The sequence below is a fragment of the Eucyclogobius newberryi genome, unplaced genomic scaffold (assembly GCF_026437365.1).
Source record: "Eucyclogobius newberryi isolate DKJ021-1_F unplaced genomic scaffold, fEucNew1.0.hap1 SCAF_3, whole genome shotgun sequence".
Taxonomy (NCBI): Eukaryota; Metazoa; Chordata; class Actinopteri; order Gobiiformes; family Gobiidae; genus Eucyclogobius; species Eucyclogobius newberryi.
This window is the reverse complement of record NW_027315945.1, coordinates 24,708,744-24,729,499: the sequence shown is the minus strand read 5'-3', so window position 1 is coordinate 24,729,499 and position 20,756 is coordinate 24,708,744. Positions and strand designations below refer to the sequence as shown.

General features: G+C 37.7%; 1 protein-coding gene across 3 annotated transcripts in view; it reads left to right on the top strand.

The window, feature by feature from the left end:
• The window catches only part of LOC140374150 (transmembrane protein 65-like), a 33,145-nt gene extending 12,702 nt beyond the window's left edge, over nucleotides 1–20,443 (top strand). For 2 of the 3 annotated variants that reach the window (XM_072460956.1, XM_072460955.1), the window contains exons 3-8: nucleotides 5,597–5,641; nucleotides 7,186–7,253; nucleotides 7,501–7,555; nucleotides 12,571–12,613; nucleotides 17,854–17,959; nucleotides 18,783–20,443. In XM_072460956.1, coding sequence (XP_072317057.1) covers nucleotides 5,597–5,641; nucleotides 7,186–7,253; nucleotides 7,501–7,555; nucleotides 12,571–12,613; nucleotides 17,854–17,959; nucleotides 18,783–18,920 — 455 coding nt within the window. In that variant the 3' untranslated portion in view covers nucleotides 18,921–20,443. The remainder of the gene's footprint in view (nucleotides 1–5,596; nucleotides 5,642–7,185; nucleotides 7,254–7,500; nucleotides 7,556–12,570; nucleotides 12,614–17,853; nucleotides 17,960–18,782) is intronic. The other variant, XR_011929073.1, reaches the window with a different exon arrangement.
• Nucleotides 20,444–20,756: the final 313 nt, after the last annotated feature.

The window sequence follows — 20,756 nt, the reverse complement described above, 5'->3', positions numbered from 1 at the left end:
TAGAAAAAAAATGTCTCCGTGGATGTACTATGTACTGCCATTCTGTGGAACAATCTTGGCAAACATGGGACGGGCTCATGAAAGTAGCCTTGGCATTCAGTCCTACATTCTAGATCACAGAAGAAGAGAAAGCTGCAGTGAGGCGACAGTGCTAGCCATTGTAAGCTATTTAACTGACCCAAGCTAAAGAATTACACATTTACACAAGAGTCTCTGGTGGATAGCTAGAAAAAGTTAAACCTGTGTATATTGTTGTTAATGAAAAACCCAAAATTAAAACATTTGAGGCACAAGCAGGATCCTTAATACGATTATACATACTGCTTACTCTCTGCTCCATCGATGACCAGAGTCCAGTGTCATGAATCACACCAGAATAAGAAGGTGTTGATTTATGACTTCCTGTTGGCTTGTCTCATTGATCTCTCATACCCGCCTTCAGCCTCATGTTGTGGATAAGTCCCCACTCCGGATTTGAATAAGGAGGGGACATCAGAGGACATACAGCTACATACAGACACATTATGCAGCTCAACACAACAGGTCAAAGAAGCACAGTAACACAACAACAGGGAGGTGTGACTCAACAAATCGATGAAATCCTGAGGGGGATGTTTGCTAGAGCTTGATGGATACAAATGGTGGCGTTCATGGCTTTCTAGAATTGAATGACGAGATTTTGCGAGGGCAGAGAGCTTTATAACTCTTTGGGGGATTCATTGTTTTTGAATAAATAACCAAGAAAATCCACAAATAACACACGTAAAGCTCAACAGTTGATTGCATGTTTAAAGTCGCTTTAAAATGGCTTTAAAGAAGACCGCGCCCTTTAAAGCAGGGTTATTTAGTATTAATCTGATTTTTAAATTTTCCAAGTAATCGCAAATAAACAGAGAAATAGGAGGAGACACACACATGAATTGCTTTGCTACTGAATTGCTCCATTGCTTTTGATTAATAATTTGCTTTTGTAGATTCACAACCTGAGCTTGCAGAAAATATTACTGGGAGTATTTGCAAGTTTTTGTTTGAACAGCTTTCAAAGTCAGCATAACGGCTCGCCAAGAGAAACTGTTGTCTTCACAGATTTTCAAAACACTTTCTTCACACTTTGTTCTCAAGGCAGCGAATAAGGAACGGAATAAGCCACTTGTCTTTGCTTGTAATTCTGCCGAGGTACGTATAAGTGTTCACAATAGTGGCATCATCTGCAAGGACAAGTTAAATATAAAAGACAAATGTTTGAAGCTAAGTTGGAACAGAAGCTTGTGTATTTGCATGCAACAGCTGCCATGAAAATGTGAAAACATGACTCTTTTAGACCATATTATTACATTTAGTATTCATGAGAGCAAGGCAGTAAATTGGCTGCTCCACATGCAACCAGCAAAGGAATTGTTGGAAAGTATTGCTGAATTTATTAATATAAATTACCCATCGTCATTTCATGTGAGACTGATGCATGAGAAACAAGATACAGTCCAGAAATATTTGGACCGTGACCCATGTTTGTGTTATTTTATGCTTTACCAATACATACTCAAGCAAGAAGGCTCACAAGACGGGCCCCTTCAATCAATTATGTCTATATATTCTCTGTAACTTCTCTGTACATCCAAAGTGTTGTATTTTATTATCTTTACACCTCTTTGTATTGTAACTGTATTCAAAGCGTTTCTAATATACTAGATTGGTTAAATTTGTGGCTTTATTTGTCATAGTAATTTAACCCAATTTTTATTGCACATTTCTATTATATTTGGTCTATTATTTTCTCTGTTCTTGAACTTTTATGTTTGCGTCCGAAAAGGAAGATTATTATGCTAATTCAAATTATGGTAATCACCAGATCTAATTTTCCATTCACATATTAGACCTTAAAGCAGAATTAAATAACATTTTGATCTTATTGAACATCTTTGTAACTCCCTGTGATGGTTAAATATGTATTTTTGGGGCATTTGAAGCGCCCGTCGTCGCCCCCTGCTGTCTTTGGACAGAAAACCAGCCTAGCCACATATGCCATATGACAAACACTGGGTCTTTTTAAAATATTTGGCAACATTAAATGGTTTTGTATGTGACTATTCAATAAAAAGTTACTTTGTTCTGTTTCCTCTCTCTTCGCTCATCGGCATGATATCCATTTGGAGTACGCTGTTAAATCGAGCAGAACCTCCCCCAATGATAAGCAAATACAAATTCATTAGATATTCTGTCTAAGCTTCACGAAAAGAACATTTTATTTAGATTTTTTAAATGGGAATGGGTGACTTGAATGTCTGGACTGTTCCAATTCCACGCTCTGTAAAAGAAGAAAGTGAAAAGATTCAATTTCTTTCTTGATGATATAACTCGTTTTAAGCCTGGCACAAAAACCTTGGCACTAATTCACTTGTGATTGGCGTTTTAGATTAAGAGATATTATCTGGTTTATCTGTAGATGTCAAGGGTGTTTTTGGTGACTGCAGTAAAAACGAGACTAGATGGAATCAGTGTGAACAGAGCTGCTTCAGTATTGAACTAGGCCTTTGCTTGGCCACACTTATCACCATTTAACGTCCTCTTTTCTGCTGTCTGTTACAATCCTAGTCTACAGAGGCCGCCACCCAGAGGGACTTCGAAGTTAAGTTGATCAATACGTGATGGCAGAGCAGGTTTGGGCTCCTGCAGCTATCATACAACTAATAAATGAACCATGTGCGGAGTGGGACTGCATCCCGCTAATGGGCTTTTTGGTGAAGAGATAGAGGTCGTTGCAATTTCTCCCCACATCTCACAGTGATGAAAGAATTTCTGGAATATTTCATAACTTTCAAACATCATTAGCTTTGCGCATTCCCGCCGTGAATTCTAGGTAGATATGAGGGACTTTTACTACTTCGAAGTTAAAACATAAAATCACTTTTCTGAATCATTTTAAACCATGTATTTTCCTTTGGGCTTTTCCTTTTTGAAACTGCCACATAAAGGGAGAATAGGGATGATAGGAATATTTTCTTATTTTTCTTATTCCGATACTAATATTCAGACAAAATTGTCGCGATCCGATCCACCAGTAATGTACTAAACCAGCTTCTAAATGTTGTGGTTGAGGATAAATTATAATAATTATTTATCGTCATATCGTGATGTTTCTCCTTACAATAATTTTAACGGTAAAATTGGATATTGTGACAAAGCAGAGGATAGAAATGAGCCGCTGTACGTCACCTCCCTTGTTTACGTGTGCTTGGGACTGACACAAACCGTGATGTAGCTGATACCTGATCATTTTACTCAGCTACGTAAAACTATCCTTCAAAAAATGTATTTGTATGCAGTATTTTTGTTGCCAGTGAGCCATCTCACTTTGTTTGATGCAAACGAGCACAGAACGCTCATTAGGAAATTCAAATTAAAACGTCAGTGTGCTCCCATTTAAGCTTGAAATGTGTTTGCTATTTATTATGTCTCTCTCGAGTCTTGTTTGGTTTAGCTCATTTTACAAAAGGTGAAACTGTTCATCTACCGTACATGTAAACACAGACATTTTTGAAAGCATTTCTTCTCCGTGCGGTGTCAGCTACATGAGAGCAGGGCGCACAAAGAGGTGGTAATATGACACCTGCGGAGGGAAAGGGATGGGTGCGCCGGGAGCGCACCCTTCAGGATGAGCTAAAAACATGATAGTTAAAAGCGTCTTAGAGTGTGGACAGTGTGGAATGTCTGATACAGTTTTAGTTCAGGGGTAAATTCTCTATTTGCTATCAAAAGAAGACAAACTGAACGCTGTTGGAGTTATAATGTAGGCTAGAGAGATCATCGGCTGGAGAGCTATCACCATGGTAACCAACGCTCCTTGTTTACTGAAAAACTTATACAAACTAACAGGGAGCTGGACTTTTTGATCATAATTAAATAAATACTGATAATGTGTTTTAAAATCTTGTTTACTTTTAGGTAATACATTATGAATTTACATTTTATAGTAATGGTCATGAAATAAACATAATAATGATCAATGGCTCTGTCCAAAAGGTGTAGTGACACTCACGTAGTTTAATTCTGCAAATAAATAAAGACCTGTGCAGTGCTTTTAAAATCAGAAAACCAATATCCCGACAGAGTTCTCTTCTTTATTAGAACCACACATTTATATACCATTATATGTTCATTTAAATGCTCTAATCCATGAATTTTATCAGTCCTGTCTTTACATTCTTTTCTATTCGAATTTTGCTCTTTCTCCCCTCAAAATATGGCCAACCACGATTGCCACGGCAACAGAACCCACTTTCTCTTTAGCTTATATCATAACCAGTAGTTGAGCTCTTCAGTAGATATACAAAGCACTCAGTTCTAATCTACAAAATTAGCTTCTGCTTGTGACAAAGTCTTTGGGACTGTGCAATCACAACATTTTCAAGCCACTTTAATAACAGAATTGTGTCAAAGTGTTTACAAATGATAACATTAACTACAAATAAATGCATGGACAAGCTCATAAAACATTTGCATTCATACACATCTTTCCGAGATGTAATTTATCTTGTACTCGGTTGTCTTGGAAATAGACAAAACATTTCTGACAAAACATATCCTACAAGCAAAGGAGATCATTAATTCACAATTTAATACCTCTCTTATTATGCACAATACTATCTTGTAATTGGAAGCTGACATTTACTCCAAATTGCAGCAGCTCCTCCACTCAAACTAGAGTTCATGTGACGAGGTGTGTAATGAGCGTCTCGTGGGTTTTCCGTAGCCTTTTCTCTGACTTGATTTGTCCTGCAAAGAGAAAGGCAATACAGTTTATAAAGTAGACTTCATTACCTAAGCCAAAGAAACCCAATTTACTGTGCAGGAAGCTACTCTGTCTAATCTTTTGTTCTTAAAATATTGTATTGCGGTCTGGCTTGTAGGGCTGTAGTCAGTAGCTGTATGTCTTTAGTCATCCTTCGTTGACTAAAGACATGCCCTGTCGATCGATTAGTCGACTAGTTTGTTGTTTTGAAAGTGCAATTGAAATAAAGTTGGATTGGACTAAAAAGGGGGGCAAAAACTCTCAAAAATATGAAGTATCTCTATGTATCTGACCCAATCTGCGCTCACTACACTACAATTGCACGGCAGTTTGTACAAAAACGACTCTTTATACAGACAAGACAAGTGCAAGGAAACTGTGTATTTACCCTAACTCTTCCCAATAAATCCTCATAATCTAAATGAAAAAATGAGTCAACTAATGTATATGTTGGTCAACTAAGGCATCACTGACAGATTAATGGACTCAATGACTAAAAGACTACATTCAGCCTTACTGGTTTGTGGTGGATTTGGCCACGAACTTGGTATTTCAAGCTCTCTCTGAATCTAACTCATTTTCTAATATCACCTTTGACCCCAGCATTGGTACTCTTGGGGCTGGAGGAAATGTTGGAAGTAATTTGGTCCTCTGCTTTAATCTCTGTAATTTTCTACTTCTCTCTCTTTCCGTCTCGCTCGCTTTTAGCCTTGGCCTCTGGAGAGCTTCCCAAACGCTTCTTCAGGGCACCACAGCGTAGGCGATGATGCAGATGTTTAACATGTGTATTTTCTCTTTTCTCTCCAGGGCAGATGGAAATTGCACCACCTACTGCTGCACAGCTAAGATACGGTAGGAGGCACTGAAGTTATTTTTAAATATACCTAACTCATCCCTGTCCAGTGTCAACGATTTATTTAACAGTGAAAGTGGTGTAACAAACTAGAAATGCATTCAGTCAACCTGCAAGGTAAATGAAATGTCTATTTATTTACAGAGGAGAGTTAATGTGTTTTTTCTCATGATGTTTGTTGACAACGTGTGTCCCCAGAGAAAACACAACCCAGTGTAATCAGCTTTAATGAGCATTTTAAATATGCATTATTGTACGAGCAGCGTCGCAGCAGGCCATCTGTGATCATTTGTAGCTTTACCTGCTTATGACTGAGTAAGCAGCATAATATAGTATAATATCACAATATTGAACACGTGTGGGGTCACCAAAGATCATCTGCCTCCTGCTTTGAAGTCATTCACCTATTGATTTGCCGTCACAAGCCTTCGCTGATACATCATGTTGTATCTTGCCTTGGGCTCAGCACATTCACTCTCTGACTGAGAGCAGAGTCACATGTTCATGACTAAAGACATCATATGATGTTGAAGTCAATGCTTCCCCTGTCTTTAATAAGAACAGGGATTTCAAGATTAATCGGTTAATCATTAAGGGTTATAATGAATTGTATCAGGACTAACAATTAATACTCATAACATTTTATTATTTGCAAATTCAGGTTCTATAAAAAAAAGTAAACCTATACGCTGTTTATCCAACCATCCATCCACTTTATGAATAAAATGAAATACATAAACCATTAAAACAAAATTAAAAACAACACGAAAGGCTAAATAAAATACTAAAAAAGGAATCAATAAAAAACACAGGGAACCACACAGCTCAGCCCGAGCCACGGGACTGAAAACACTGCACTGTTTATCCCACATTGACTTTGCTTTTGAATTCAGAACATTTAATTTCAATAATAGTCACATATTTGATGGATGGTGATCTGTTAGACAATTTGAATAAAGGAATGCAGTATTCCACTTAGGTTATGGTGCCAGTACATGTAGCCTCAATGTTTGCGCTCATAATAATTGTACTAATAATAACATAAACTCTAAAATCCCCTGTCAGCTCTCCGCTCTCCACAAAAGCTTCGCCTGTTTAATCTTGAGTATCTCCACTCATGCATTTCTAAACATTTCTCCAGTCCAGTATCTCAGCTCCAATCTGATCTCTGTCCCTTTAGTGGCTGTTTATTTTATCAGCGTACTCTCTGTAGTTTCAGCTCTAAACTCCTCAGAGCTCTCGCCACGCTGCAGAAGCAAGCGAATCCCCGGTGCGGCATTGTACGCTATGTTGATGAATGAATATTGTCTAGGGAAGAATAGTTTGAAGTAATACAAAGAGGTAGTGGAGGAGAAAGACTTTGAAAACGAAACGAGTGCCCCAAACCATCTGTCTGAAGGTTTGACTTGCGTTACTTTGAGCCTTTGAAAGACGTTCAATATTGTACAGGAAAATGCATTTTTAGCTCGTTTCCTAGTTTGTTGCTGAGTTTTCTGTACTTTAAAACAGCCTTTTATTGATGATAATTTGTTTATTCTCTCAGTTCTTCTGCACAATGCTCTCCCGTTTGTGGGGTTTGGATTCCTGGACAACTGCATCATGATTCTTGCCGTAAGTTTCGTGCCATAATTGAGTTTTTAAATGCTCTTTCTCGGTCAGTTTTAGTTTTAAAGCAGTCTGAATACATAACGGACATTTCTGAAAGCGTGTCACTGTCACTGTATTACATGCCTTTTCTATCTTTAGCTTTTCCCTTTTAGTCATAATAGCATTAACATATCATTAACATCAATCATTATAGTGTTAGCTGTAAGGTTTTTGACCTAAAATGTGATTCATTATTTCCTATTTTCCTCAGGGCACGCAGATTGAAATGTCGATCGGAGTGATTCTAGGCATTTCAACCATGGCTGGTAAGAAATTAATGAATGACTCTTTATTTTCACACTTTTAATGTCCAAGTTGAACCGCACTGCAGTTCATACATTTTGCTAACGGCCGTCTTAATTACCTGAACTTACCCCTCTGCAACGCGTAAAACTATTGCCTTTTATGATTTAAGAAAGTGATATTTTCCCGACTCGCTCCGCTGTTCTCGCTCCACATTCTCGGCTCCCGCTCATTAGAGTAATTGCCTGTCGACGTACTGTAGAGATGTCAAGACCTTTTTTTGTATGGTTTCATCACGCTGCTTCATTAACACATTCACACAGTGCCATTCATCCGAGTGAAGACCAAACAAAAACAAAAACACAAAGGACAAGCGTGGCCACAAATCAATGAGTGGATTCCTTCTTTTAATATCGAATAACAAGTTGATATACATTTCCATAATCAATACTATATTAGCTTATACATACTCACATATTGATTTGTTTCTATTTATTTTATTTCCTGGTGTATCAAGGACATGTGATTTCTTTGCCCTGATTTTTCACATTGTGGCATTAAGCATTTATTCACTTACAGGATGTTTTTATTACATAAGAATGCCTTGATAAACCTCTGGCCTGGTCTTGACCTGGTGGTGTCACTAGTTTTGAATTGAATGCCATATTGTGGAACATTCTGGGCAACAAGTCATTGGTACGCCTTCAATGTACACGTGAAATTAGAGATGGGCGATATATTAAAATGTAGATAATATTGTGAATGTTGTTATGAAAATATGCAGGATTTGAATATGGAGTATATCGTTTGTAGGATAAAAAATGCTACAAAAAGAGCCGATTCAAACATAAAAGTTAAATAAAAAAAGGAAGAGTACAAGGTGATATTTCTGCACTTTACTTATTCCTTTTTACAGACATTTCACATTTGTCCGATACATAAACCTCAATTAATACATTTAAAGACATATTTTAACACATTTCTGTTGCAATGACATAACATCGTCTGAATATTGTTATCGAAATTCACTTTTGTTCATTTTTGACAATATCTCCCACCTATACTTAAAACATCAGCTCATTTATCCCACAACTCCTACTGAGATGGACAGAAAAAGGAAATACAGTTGTTTTTTCTCCCTCGTCCTCACTGCTCGCGTCACTGGGGAACTCTCTTTTTTAATTTAGATTCCTTAGATATGCACCCAATGTTCTTTTTTCCGTCTCTGTTAGGTTTAGCTCAAAGCCAATGCAGAAGCGGTCATAAATAATGGTCTTATCAGGTTGCCGCTACAGTCGTTAAATTGACTTTAGGGCAAACTCCATTGGTTTGGCAGACTCCGCGAGGGGCTTGTCCAACTCATGGGCACGACAGACAGCTTGAAGCGCTAACATTTTGACATGATATAAGTCGATATCAAAAGAACATGGAGTGGGAACATAGGCTCTCTCTTGCTCCACGTCTTCAGTTACTCATTCAATTACATGAGGGACACGAGACCGGCGTCGTCCGAGTGAGTCCAGGGTTGATTTAAAGCCCGTGTCAGATATGGATGAGAGTCGACCAATCACAGGAGCCGTAGGAGGTGAGCGCGTCTCAGCTGGAGCGGCACAAAGTGAAGAAGAGTGGCCGCTTGAACTAATTAGATCGTTTAAATACAGGTAATGACGTGAGGGTTAAATCAAACTGAATCCATTCTAAAGTGAACAGGTGATTCTGTCTGTGCGTGACATCATTCTACATTCTTTTCCTTGAATAAAACTGATAAATCAAACTTACTAGAGGTGAGCGATATTGATGAATTTCTCAACATGTTGTTTGGGACTATCCTGATCAAACAATACTATGTCAATCCAACAGAAAGTATTAGTTAAAGTTAATAATCAGACAAAGTGAAATGCCTGTCAAATGAATCACAAATGCAGAACTATCAACTCAGCTCTCATTGTAGCATTTGTTCTGATAAATTATATACTTTATAGTCACATTTGGCATATCTTCAAACCAACGTTCACAATATTATTTAAAAAGTGCGTTTATTGCCCACGTCTGTGCTTTACATCTGACAAAACAGCAAAAACCTCTCAAAGTGCAACACAGAAGTCGATTGCTATTTCGAGCCACAGCTGCCCTGGGACAATATTGCCCTGCCTCCCTCCATCGGGTGAGGTGTCACGCCTGAACTTTGCCCTGATATAGAATTACATAACAACTATGTTCTGTATCAGGGACAAACATATCTGTGCCACTATTTGCATTAAAGCTGATTGTTTGTAGCATTTCACCAAGTTTCCATTCTTCATCCCAATGATTCTTTATTTTGGGCTCAAATCTTCTTCCTCTTCCTCATTTCTCTTCTTTTCCCATCAACCTTGAGGACAAATCATCCATTAGCTGCCTAATATATGCCTCCCACAAACAGGTGCCAAAGCCATGATGAATAAACGCTGCAATAGGCAAGGCAAGTTTATTTGTAGAGCACATTTCATACACAAGGCAATTCAAAGTGCTTCACACAACAGGAAAAATGCATTAAAATCACAAAGAAATTACAGAAACAGAAATACAATAAAATTAACTAATTAAAAAATAAAAGTAAAAAACACCTAGCCAAATACAAATTTATCGGACCACATTGGCAGGCCTTCCAGACACTCCTTCCCATATTTATTTGACATTGCAGCATGACAGGTGTCCCCGGGATGGACACATCACTTTTAGATTGATTTGTTCCCATATCTGCACGCTTTCTGCAAACTGCACACGTCTGTGCTGAGCGTATGTTTATTTTACAACGACTCTCTCGTCGACACCTCCACCTGATGTGTGGCGCTTTGTATCTTCACTGACGGACCTAGTCTCATCTCGCAATAATCTTGCTCCGCGGACGTTCCGATAATGTGTCGCTTTGATGTTCCGAGCTTTAGAATTGTCATGACATTTCTTTTGGAGTGATGATGAAACTCTGTAGCTGAGCAGAGGAAACTGAAGCCTTTTTTTCAGGCGTGCTGAGGTATGACTGAAGTACAAACTAATCTGAGCACGGCCTTTGTGAAAGACAAATGAGCAAAGAGCTTTAAAGACTTAAAGAGCGCCCACCACTGACCTTCTCTTGTAATTACATTGTAAAAGTCAGAGCCCCTCATTAAGACTGACGGCTTCCTCCAGTACGTGTGTCACCTCTGTAACTTAAAGGTGATTACAAACAATGAGGCAAATCCAGACTGCCTTACATATAGCAATCAAAAATGAGGATGTAGAATTTAACTCACAATATTTTAACCACTATGACAAATCAGATAGAGCATTTCATGTAGTTTTGAACAGTAACAGATACTTTCATTTGCGATACTCCTCAAAACGTTCTGTCTTTTAATACAGAGCGCATGAGGAAATGTAATCCGTGTTCTCCTCCCCCATTTTATCCATTATTGCTCAAATGTGGATGCTCTGTGGCGCCGGTGAACCAAGCAAAAATATGATTTCCGAATTTAATCTCAGCAACAGCGGCCAAGGTTTTTTTTGGCTTCAGAAATTAGAAGTTCCTATTTATTTCCCAATCCCCAGACATCACAGCGGAACAGTGGCAGACGGTTAGGCTTCATTTAAATGCCAGAAAACAAAGTGTTTGAATTCTGCACCTTTACTGTATCGTGCCAACTTTTCTGTTGTTGATTAAACACGATGAGATTCGCTTTTTTCATTTACGGTTAAAAATAGTCCAAGTTCATTTGTCATGTGCACGTGTGATTTACCATGAGCGACGAAACTTTACAACACTGACAATTTCAATTTCACGAGGCAAACCTGCCCTTTTTTTCTCTATCTCTGTGCGCACTAGAATAGACCAACTGTGGCTCTCCTGATGCGTGTACCTTGGTCCATTTTGAAGATGGATGAATGCATATTATCTGGTAGTCCCTGCAGTGATTTTTGTGAATAATGCATCTAGTTTTCGGGCCGGGAAACTGCCGCAGCCAAACCATTGTAGAGCGAGGAGAATAGGCGCTTTAGTGAAGATGGCAGAGCAGTTGCTTTCGGTTCCCCGGGGGACTGTTGTGTGGCTGAGGCAGAGCCCTAACCCCAGTGTCAATGACAACACAAGCAACACAATACGCAAAGGACATCAATAGTGGCTTAGCAAGGACCTAAATGAAGTGATTTCCCAATTCGAGGTTGTGTTGAGTAAGTCATCACTTCCTTCTTCTGTGTTTTTATAGAAACATAAACCAGTACGTACAATAATCAGCCGGTAGTCTGTTAGTTCTTAATTGTTTATTAGCGAGGGAGTATAAAACACATAAACAACTAACACCAAAATGAATGTTATCTTTATTTTATGTTTATTTTTTATTAATATTGAGTGGCAGCCAAATCTGAAGTTAAATGTAACTGTTTGTTGCGATTGGTGATTTATGGATTTCAAGATTTTTAAGTGATAAATATATTCTACATCTTCTAAGTGCTTCAACATCAATATTATTGCGATATTTGAAATACTTTTTGACACAATCATTTGAGTTATACTAAAACAAATATGTTCATGCTTTAATGTATAAGTCAAACTCTGTCGAAATAAAAACTTAACTGAGAAATAGGACAGGTCAGTTTTTTTCAATATTTTTGATTTAGAAACATTTAGTGCATTTCTGTCAGATGGAGGAGTTTGATATTGTTGTGATATATTTAGTTAGTTTTGTGTCAGCCAATATTGGGATGCAGGTATAAGTACTGTATATTGTGCAGCCCTATAGAAATAGTTTTCTCAGATATAATGGTTCATGTTCTATCCCTGGCTTTTATTACAATGTATAGCAGTTGGTAGTAGTTATTTAATGTTTTGCTTCATGTCATGGCAAACACTAAATCCAAAATAGAAATAAAAATGTCATAGTCTGTGAAAATATCTGCTGCTTGATCACACATCGAACAAATGGCGTCTTATCACATTTGTATTACCTGCATCAGATTTCAGGTTTTTGGCTGTTCCCGACACAATCCTCATTTTGTAAACATCATCTCTGCTGCTTCTCCACAGCTGCTGCCCTTGGCAACCTGGTGTCGGACCTGGCAGGACTGGGGTAAGTTAACTGTCCAGATTAAAGCAGACATTGACCGATGGGAGCTCTAACACTGCAGAGCTGGCAGCACTGATTTGAACTTCTGGGCACAGTGAGGGCGTCCCAGAGGAAAGAGCTGGAAAGGTTAAAAGTGCAAATTAAACAGGTTTGGTGTAGATTGTCATTCAGATTGCAGTCTCTAATAGCAGGAAAACTGATGTATGCACACTTTTATGCCAGTATTATGATTCCAATTTGTTGTGCTTTAAAAGATTTTAACAATTATATATTTTGTTGCTTATTTTTGAGTCTTCAAATGACATTTCAATACTAATCTAAAATTCCATTCATTAAGATTCATTGTTGTTGTTGTTTGCAGCGCTTTTAATTTCATCGTTTCGCAGTCTTCTCTTACAAAATGTATTCCACGGAGGCTAACATTACATTTTCATGATATGAAACAAACAGGACAAGTGCTTCATTAGTGTGATCCATGATTCATGAAATGCGCTTTTTATCTTTGTTTTTGGCTTCTTCAGATCAGAAACCCAAACAAATATCTGTCTGCTTCATAATATAGGCTAAATATTGGTCTTGCTGGAGAAGGTTGTCAGATTACTCCGCTAATTGAAGACTATTATCTGATTCACAGCCGCAGGGACCAATCTCAGCCTTCCAAACACCCACATTTCAATTGTTAATAGTATAATTAGTTGAATATTACCATAGAAAGTTTATAATTAAGCTGACTGACAGATGAATTTGCTGGTGAATGTGTTTCACCCTTTAAGTGTGATGGAGCGGTCATTTTGTGCCCTTCTCCCCATTGTGTGCCACTCATTTAAAATTGAGAAAGTAGACCCCTGGTGGCCATAATCTCATGGCAACACACGATTTTGATTTTGATTGATTCACTGGTGAGAGTCTGAAGGCCGAACGTTCTCTTTAGGCAAGTGACCTCCACCACAGTGTACGCATCATAGGTATCCTCATTTCAAAGGGAAATGCCTAAAATTGTAGTCTGATCACCCCGAGGCGGAGGCAGTGAGCAGCTTTGAGTGACCCAGACTCGGATAAGCGTCAACAGTATTTCTCCCAGTGATTTGTGGTTAAATCCTTTGCTTCACGCGGCGGGCTTGTACTATCTGATACGTGCAAGAATTCAATTTGCAGTTTGAGATTGATTTTGTGTTTTGTTTTGTTTTTTTCGTTGACTTAATCTATCTTAATTCATTTGAAAAGTAAGTACACATTTGGTAATTGGGCCAGTATTCGCCAGAAATACAAATGTCCAAAAGTGCAGAGTGATCACTTTACACCCTTTTGTGATTCGATTATGCTGCAAGGTTCATTCAATATGTGGGCAGCTTTCAATCGTCATGACTGATTATATACTCAATATTCTAACTGCGCGTACATTATTTTGTAGGCAAAGTATCACCCACATCGAGGGAATAGGTTACGACAAATTAATACGACAATAACTGATAGATATTTATTGACAATCATGCTGGAAAAGTGTTTTAACCAGTCCATTGTAGGGCGATTATGGACAAAATAATAATCACAAATCATAATTGACATCACATTTCTTTGCAAGGAGAGAAGGTGTGGCATCTTACAGCCTCACATTGAAGAGATTTAACAGATGAAATGAAAGTATTGTAAATGTACTCCTCAAGGAAAAAATGCCCATTGAACGCACTTAAGAGCAAATGTTAATAATCACTATTTCTCATTGTATCCGCACGCTTTTATCGCAGCTCAAGCACTCTTCAAAGTAAGTGCGTGTTATTTACGACGGTCCAACCCAACTACTATCAATACACACACTTTTGTCCACAGTATAAATCAGGCTGACTTATGTAATGTAATTAATTTGGCTGTCAATGCAACACACGTTAATAGCTCATTGGTCAGAGTTGTAGTGATTGTAAATCTTCCCTGTGAGATATATATTACTAACGCACAATATGTTGTTCCCACTCGAAGGCTTTCTGCGTGTGCCTGAGCCATCTTTTTTCCATCTTGTCGCACGGGCGGGATTGATGAGAGTGAACGGTCTGAAGCCGATGATTCATTCTTAAGTGTTTTGACGCCTTGATTAGTCTAAGCAGCTCTTTGAGAGAAATGTCTGTTCTATAGGTCGGGGAAAAACGAGGAAATGCTTAACGGAGAAACAAACAAACAGATTAGCTTGAAGATGGATCACACTCGGCTCTAAATTACAATTGGAATGGTTGGATTCATGGCTGCAACTGTTTTGGTAATAAACTATACTTTATTATGTTCAGTTTTCATGAAAGCTTGACAGTTTCGGCTGCACTCTGCTGCCCCCTTCAGAAGTGTCGATGCTGTGACACGTCTAGACCACTATTTTCAAACGTATCCTCTTTTTTTTTATTTCTCTCTCTGTCTCTCTCTTTTTGTGTTTGTTCTGTGTCTGTCTGTTTGTTTATTTTTTAATTTTGGTTGGTGGAAAAAATGAAATTAATAATAAGAAACTAATAATATATTTAAATTTAAAAAACCTGATCAGACTAATTATAGGTAAAATAGAGCTGTCACACTTTTTATTATTGACTTATTGTTCGATATATTAGAATAACATTTTTGTGGCTCAATATTTACCTTTTCTTTGCAACACTGCTATTTATTTAGTCCAACTCACGTTTTAATAGTGTTTTACAGTAAGACTGTTCACTGGGATTGTACTGAGTTATTGTGCCAGTGGGATAAAGTACCGTCAATATTATCATTTATATTTTATTGTGACAGGCCTAAGTTATCCTCTACAAACAACTGTCTGAACAACTTGCTTAGGTCATAATTTCTTCTTCAAACAACTAAATATCTTGTATAAAAAACATACTATTCCTGCGGTTTACACTCCTACCATTGTGTTTTGAAATGCATTGGACTCGTTTAGCAGTTAATTTTTTCTCAAATGTTAATGCTCCTGGACGCGCTTAAAATGTGCACACCAAACAGAATCCTACTATTAAAAAGTCAATCACAAATCTAATTGTAATGCTTAGAAAGAAGCTGCAATTCAATATTTTCCGTCTAAAATCCATGTTTTCTTGAATTATGTTAAGCAGTCCTTAATCTTATTTTGGTATTCTCTGAAGTGTTCCTGGATTAGTTTAAAATGTGCACTGTGTACTGAATCTTTAATTGTAATCTATCAGCCCTTCTGGCAAAGGAATAAAACAGAAGAGCACTGTCTATAATTAGATGTTAAAAGTGTGCTTGTCTCTGTGGTGGTGTTACTGCTTTACCTATATTTTCTACTATAAATTAGAATCAAAATTACAGAAATTACATTTAGACATTCAGCCGACCTGCAGAAGAATTATAAATCAAATATAAATTAAAGAAAACTCAAATTAAATTCAACAAATCTGTCTTTTTATCAATAAGAATAACATTTACATACTTCATGACTTAAATTGATAAGATACAGTTATAGGCTACTCTCATTTATGTATTTATCTCCATGGAGACAAGCAGGCTAAGTTAAAGGTCAGTTCTGTGCAGAAACGACCCCGCTCACAGTAGGAACGCATGTTTTTCTATTTGTTCTTTTGTCAATAAAAACACCTGTAATGATGTTTTTTGCCGTACTGTGAAACATTCTTGGCAAAACAACGACATCTCGATATAGAAGAGAAAGTGGCTTACCCTCCTCCTAGTGCACCTTTAATATCTCTGAAACATATTATTATTTCTGTGTCTCTTTGAGTTCCTCCATCCGTCTGACAAATAGAAACTAAACATGTCCAAGTTCCATTTCAATCCCTTTTGTGGCAGGCGCAGGTGTCCGTCGGATAATCCTGCTGCGGATCTACCGTGACCTTTCAGCTCGTGCAACGCATCAATTTACGTGCATACATTTTCCGTTTCGAAACAAATAGATTACCTATCGTAGTGATATGTTTGTCCTCTGTCATAAAATATACCTGTCTCTTGTCACACTCGATGGCGCTGTGAATGATGAGCTGACAGTGATTCTTGTTGCAGTAAATTTCATCATTTCTGGAGTATTTATTCTCTAGTGTTGACCTAGTTTCACTTTTTTCACCGTCTGCAAGCGTGTGAAATATGTTGACTTTTGAGTTGGTTGCAGCGACCTGTACATAATGCTAAATTGCTGTTAATGAGTTACAGTCTTTCTGAGCCGTTGTAATCAGCGTTTCTGTGCAAATTGAAAGCAATTGCTTCCTGCCATTTTTTCTCATTGCGTAAATTGACTGAGACATGCACAGATAAATTTTTTTGTCGCTTTACCTCCTCACAATCTCGACTCCACTTTTAGCTGTGGCACATTTTAGTGGAGGTCTATTAGTGCCACTCGCTGCATCTCTGCTAGGTCAAAAGATTAGGCGCTGTTAGTCATTTCCAAGTTACGTTTCTTCTTGAATCAAAAACAAAAACAACATGACAATTGCTGCTGGGATAAGTATGTACAATGTTCTAATTACAATACAAGAACCATAAATATATATAACATACTCGATACTAAACCATGTACACATTTTAGAACTCGGATAAGAAGAAATTGTAATAGTTATGACATTATTTCTTTTCACAGTATATTTTTGTGATTCTTACAACAAACTACTACATTAATTTGGCACTGAGGAACAAAAAGGGGCAGAGTTGATCATGTTTAGGCGCAAAAAAATATATAGGATTAGAAAACCTTTTTTAATAATGTGTTGAATGGGTAGATTGAGAGATACTGAAGATGATAAAATGCTTTGAAGCTTGGAGGAAGATGGAAGAGGAGATTCATCGCTGTAGAGAAAGAAGGGACTAATCACTTCCTTTCACAAGCCTTAACTGCATTTTGATGGCAGAGAGCTGGTACCGGCGTACATTTTTTCTTAGCGGATGTAAAACACGGATCAAACAGCTCTTTTATCTCCTCAATCCAAAATGATGCATGCTGAAGATGAGTAGGTTTGAATAGACAAGTTGTCACGCAGCGTGAAGTCGTTTTTTGTCACGCTGTCTTCTTGAAGCGGCCTGATTAAATGTATTTATTATAATAAAGTTGTCTCTGACTGTGGCGAGGACTAACCCCGGCTGCTTCGTGACAGATGGTGACGACATGAAGTGGGAAGAGGAGATTCTGTGGAAGGCTAAAGCAAGCTAAATGCATTGTGGTTCAATGGACATTTGTTTTCCATGGAACCTGTACCTGGCGGGTACCTGCGGTTTGGGACTCACTGATCACCGTCTTCTCTCTCTTTCAGGTTGGCAGGTTACGTGGAGTCCTTGGCTTCTCGATGGGGGATGCCGATTCCAGACCTGAATCCCAAACAGGCGGACATGTGGCAGACCAGGGTCAGCTCCCACTCGGTCAGTACAAAGGACCACAATCAAACCTGCCCGCCCTCCGTCAACGCTAAAAACAGCGTAGGATAAAAGCATGATGTGTTATGGACCACGTATTCTAACTCTAATAACAAATTGTGCACAGTAAACTCAGGTTGATACATTGGGACATTCTGCAAATATATTTTTTTCAGTATCAATTAAGTAAATTTCGACAGCTGTTTAAAGAAAATTTAGTTTGTTAGTTGTTGAATGTTGAATTAATTTTATTTTTATTCACACAATAAAAACATACAAAGATAAAGTCAGTCGAAATCATGACCAGGGGTGCGTGTCCACATCGTTCTTGTAAGTTTATACTCGCACGTCTGTCCGTGCAACCGAGAAGACCCGATTTAGCTTGAGTAAAAGGCCGTGGTCGTTTGTGTCTCATATTTGCTAACTCAAAGACAGCTGATGTGCTCTGTGCTACACTGTGTGGAGAGAGAGAAAGATCAAGAGTGTGAAACATTATTATCTTTAATTAGCTTTAGTGATTTATTAGTCTGTCAGTCATTTTGCTTTGGGTTGACAGTGAAAGGTCATGTTTTGTTCAATTGTTTAGCTTAAACCATGACACTCAAACGTCTATGAAGTCTTCTGTCATAGTTATTGAGGGGACTATTTTCTGATTAAATCAAATTATGTGAAGCACAGACCTTTGTACTGGTCTTAAACCCGGATAAACGAAGCGCATCCAGTGTAAAACTTTGAAAAAATAAAACAAAATGTGACTTTTTGTATTAAGATTGTTTAAAATATTCCTGTGGTTGTTTTTGAAAGTATAGTTTGTTGTTTGTCTGTGCAGGGTAAAGCTCTTGGCGTCGGTATCGGCTGTATCCTCGGCATGTTTCCGCTTTTGTTCTTTAAAGACGACGACAAAGATGAGAAGAAAGATGGCAAGAAAAAACAACCCGCTGCGGCCACAGAAAGCAGCAAAAACTGAAGCGATCAATCTGCTGCCGACACTATAGACAATATACAATCCACTAAAACCTAGACTGGCTGGCCTTGTCGGGCGAACGATCTGACGACAGCACCCACGCTGTCGCATCGGGGGGTCAATGAAAACCAATTAAAAAGGTATTCTGAAGTGGATAATCTTAGTTTATTTGATTGTAGGATTTTAAGCACAGGTACCTGGCTGGACCTTCACAATGGTGGACTGCTGCTGCTGCTGCTGCAAACTAATCCCTCATTTTGACTGACACTATTAAGTTTAATTTATTTGACAAAAAAAAAAGGCAAAGCACCCTCCCTTTGCTTCATCTGTTCTGAAAAGCCTGAAAAAACAGGCATGAATCTGTAACACACAAGTCAACTAAGAGGACCAGGTTTAAATGACTGTTTGATAGAAAATAACTAAGTATCTTAAGGCATCTTGTGTTGAGATTTTGTGTTTCTTGTCTTAGGTTAAATAGGGCTTTGTTCAGCAGTGTTAAAACAAGGACTTGTTTGTGGTTGCAGTTTTAAGCCAAGACATCAGTGCATGTGAAGGTGCAATTTCAGATATTTCATTTCTCAAGCATGGTTATTTATTTTGAGCTGAAATTGGTCCTCCTGTAAGAATCTTGTTTTGTCTAATTGCAACATAAACTATATTTTTATGTAATTTTATAAAATGCGCACAAGATGTACAGATAAAGCAGTATATGCCTCCGATGTAAATGTCAGGAGAAAGATGAAGAAAATCTGTACCTCAACATTTGCATGCAATTGTAGCTGAAATGAAGGACATAGAGCTTATTTTTTCCCTGTTTTAAATGATAAAATCACTTCACTGCAACAGTAATCTTTCCTGATGGAGCTTTCCAAATGTTTCTTGCACCAAACCTCTCTGCCTTCTGAGGAAAAGGCTGTTGCAAACTAAAACATTTCCCTATGTTATTTCTATGCTGCCCTCCTCTGGCTGAAAGCTAAACTCCTCAATCAAATCACTAATTCATTCTGTCTCTAGATTATTGCAATTTACCTTCTGTTTATATTTCATCATCTACATTACTCATGTTCTCAGTTTTAATAACATTTCGTTTCAGTATGTGCAACTGAATTTAAAAACGTTCCCATTTAGATTCAAGTTTCAGAGGGACAAACCATTTTTTATTGAATTGTTTTTGAGAAAATTAAATATATAACCAAAACTCACGTCGCCACTACATGCACTTATAATAATACCATTAACTACCATGTTTTAGCACAACAGTTCATGACTTATTTTGTATGTATTGCAGCTTCTGATGCCAAGTACTCGCATAACAAACCGTAAACTTGAGACTTAACTTGTGCAAGGTTGTTCTGCTTATTTATTACATAGACAAATACTAAATATAAGAACAAAAAATTTAATAATTCTTTATTTATGTAGTTGCTAGTTGGCATTTCAGTCTGAATGCTTGACCATTGTGCATGCATTAATACAAAGCTTATTGTACATGTCTACTTTGTCATAATAAAATTAAGTTTGCTCCAGATCTTTGTCTTTTTTAAGGACATTTATATTATTTCTGAGAGACGACTAATCGTTATGAATATGCTGTTCTTTACAAAACTGTGAGGTAGTTGTTCAAGATTTATTTATTTATTTTTAATACAGAATAGTAAGGTGCAAAGAGGATGTTTTATTACGTTGTTTGGATCCAGCAGTGATGCAAAGTTTATAGAGTTTAACACACATGACAGCGGATTTGTAGTATTAATATTTGGACTTGTAATACTCCCGATTTGTTTCAACTAATAGAATGTTGTTTTGTTGTCCACTATTTTGTCTATTTTCTGTCCCGCT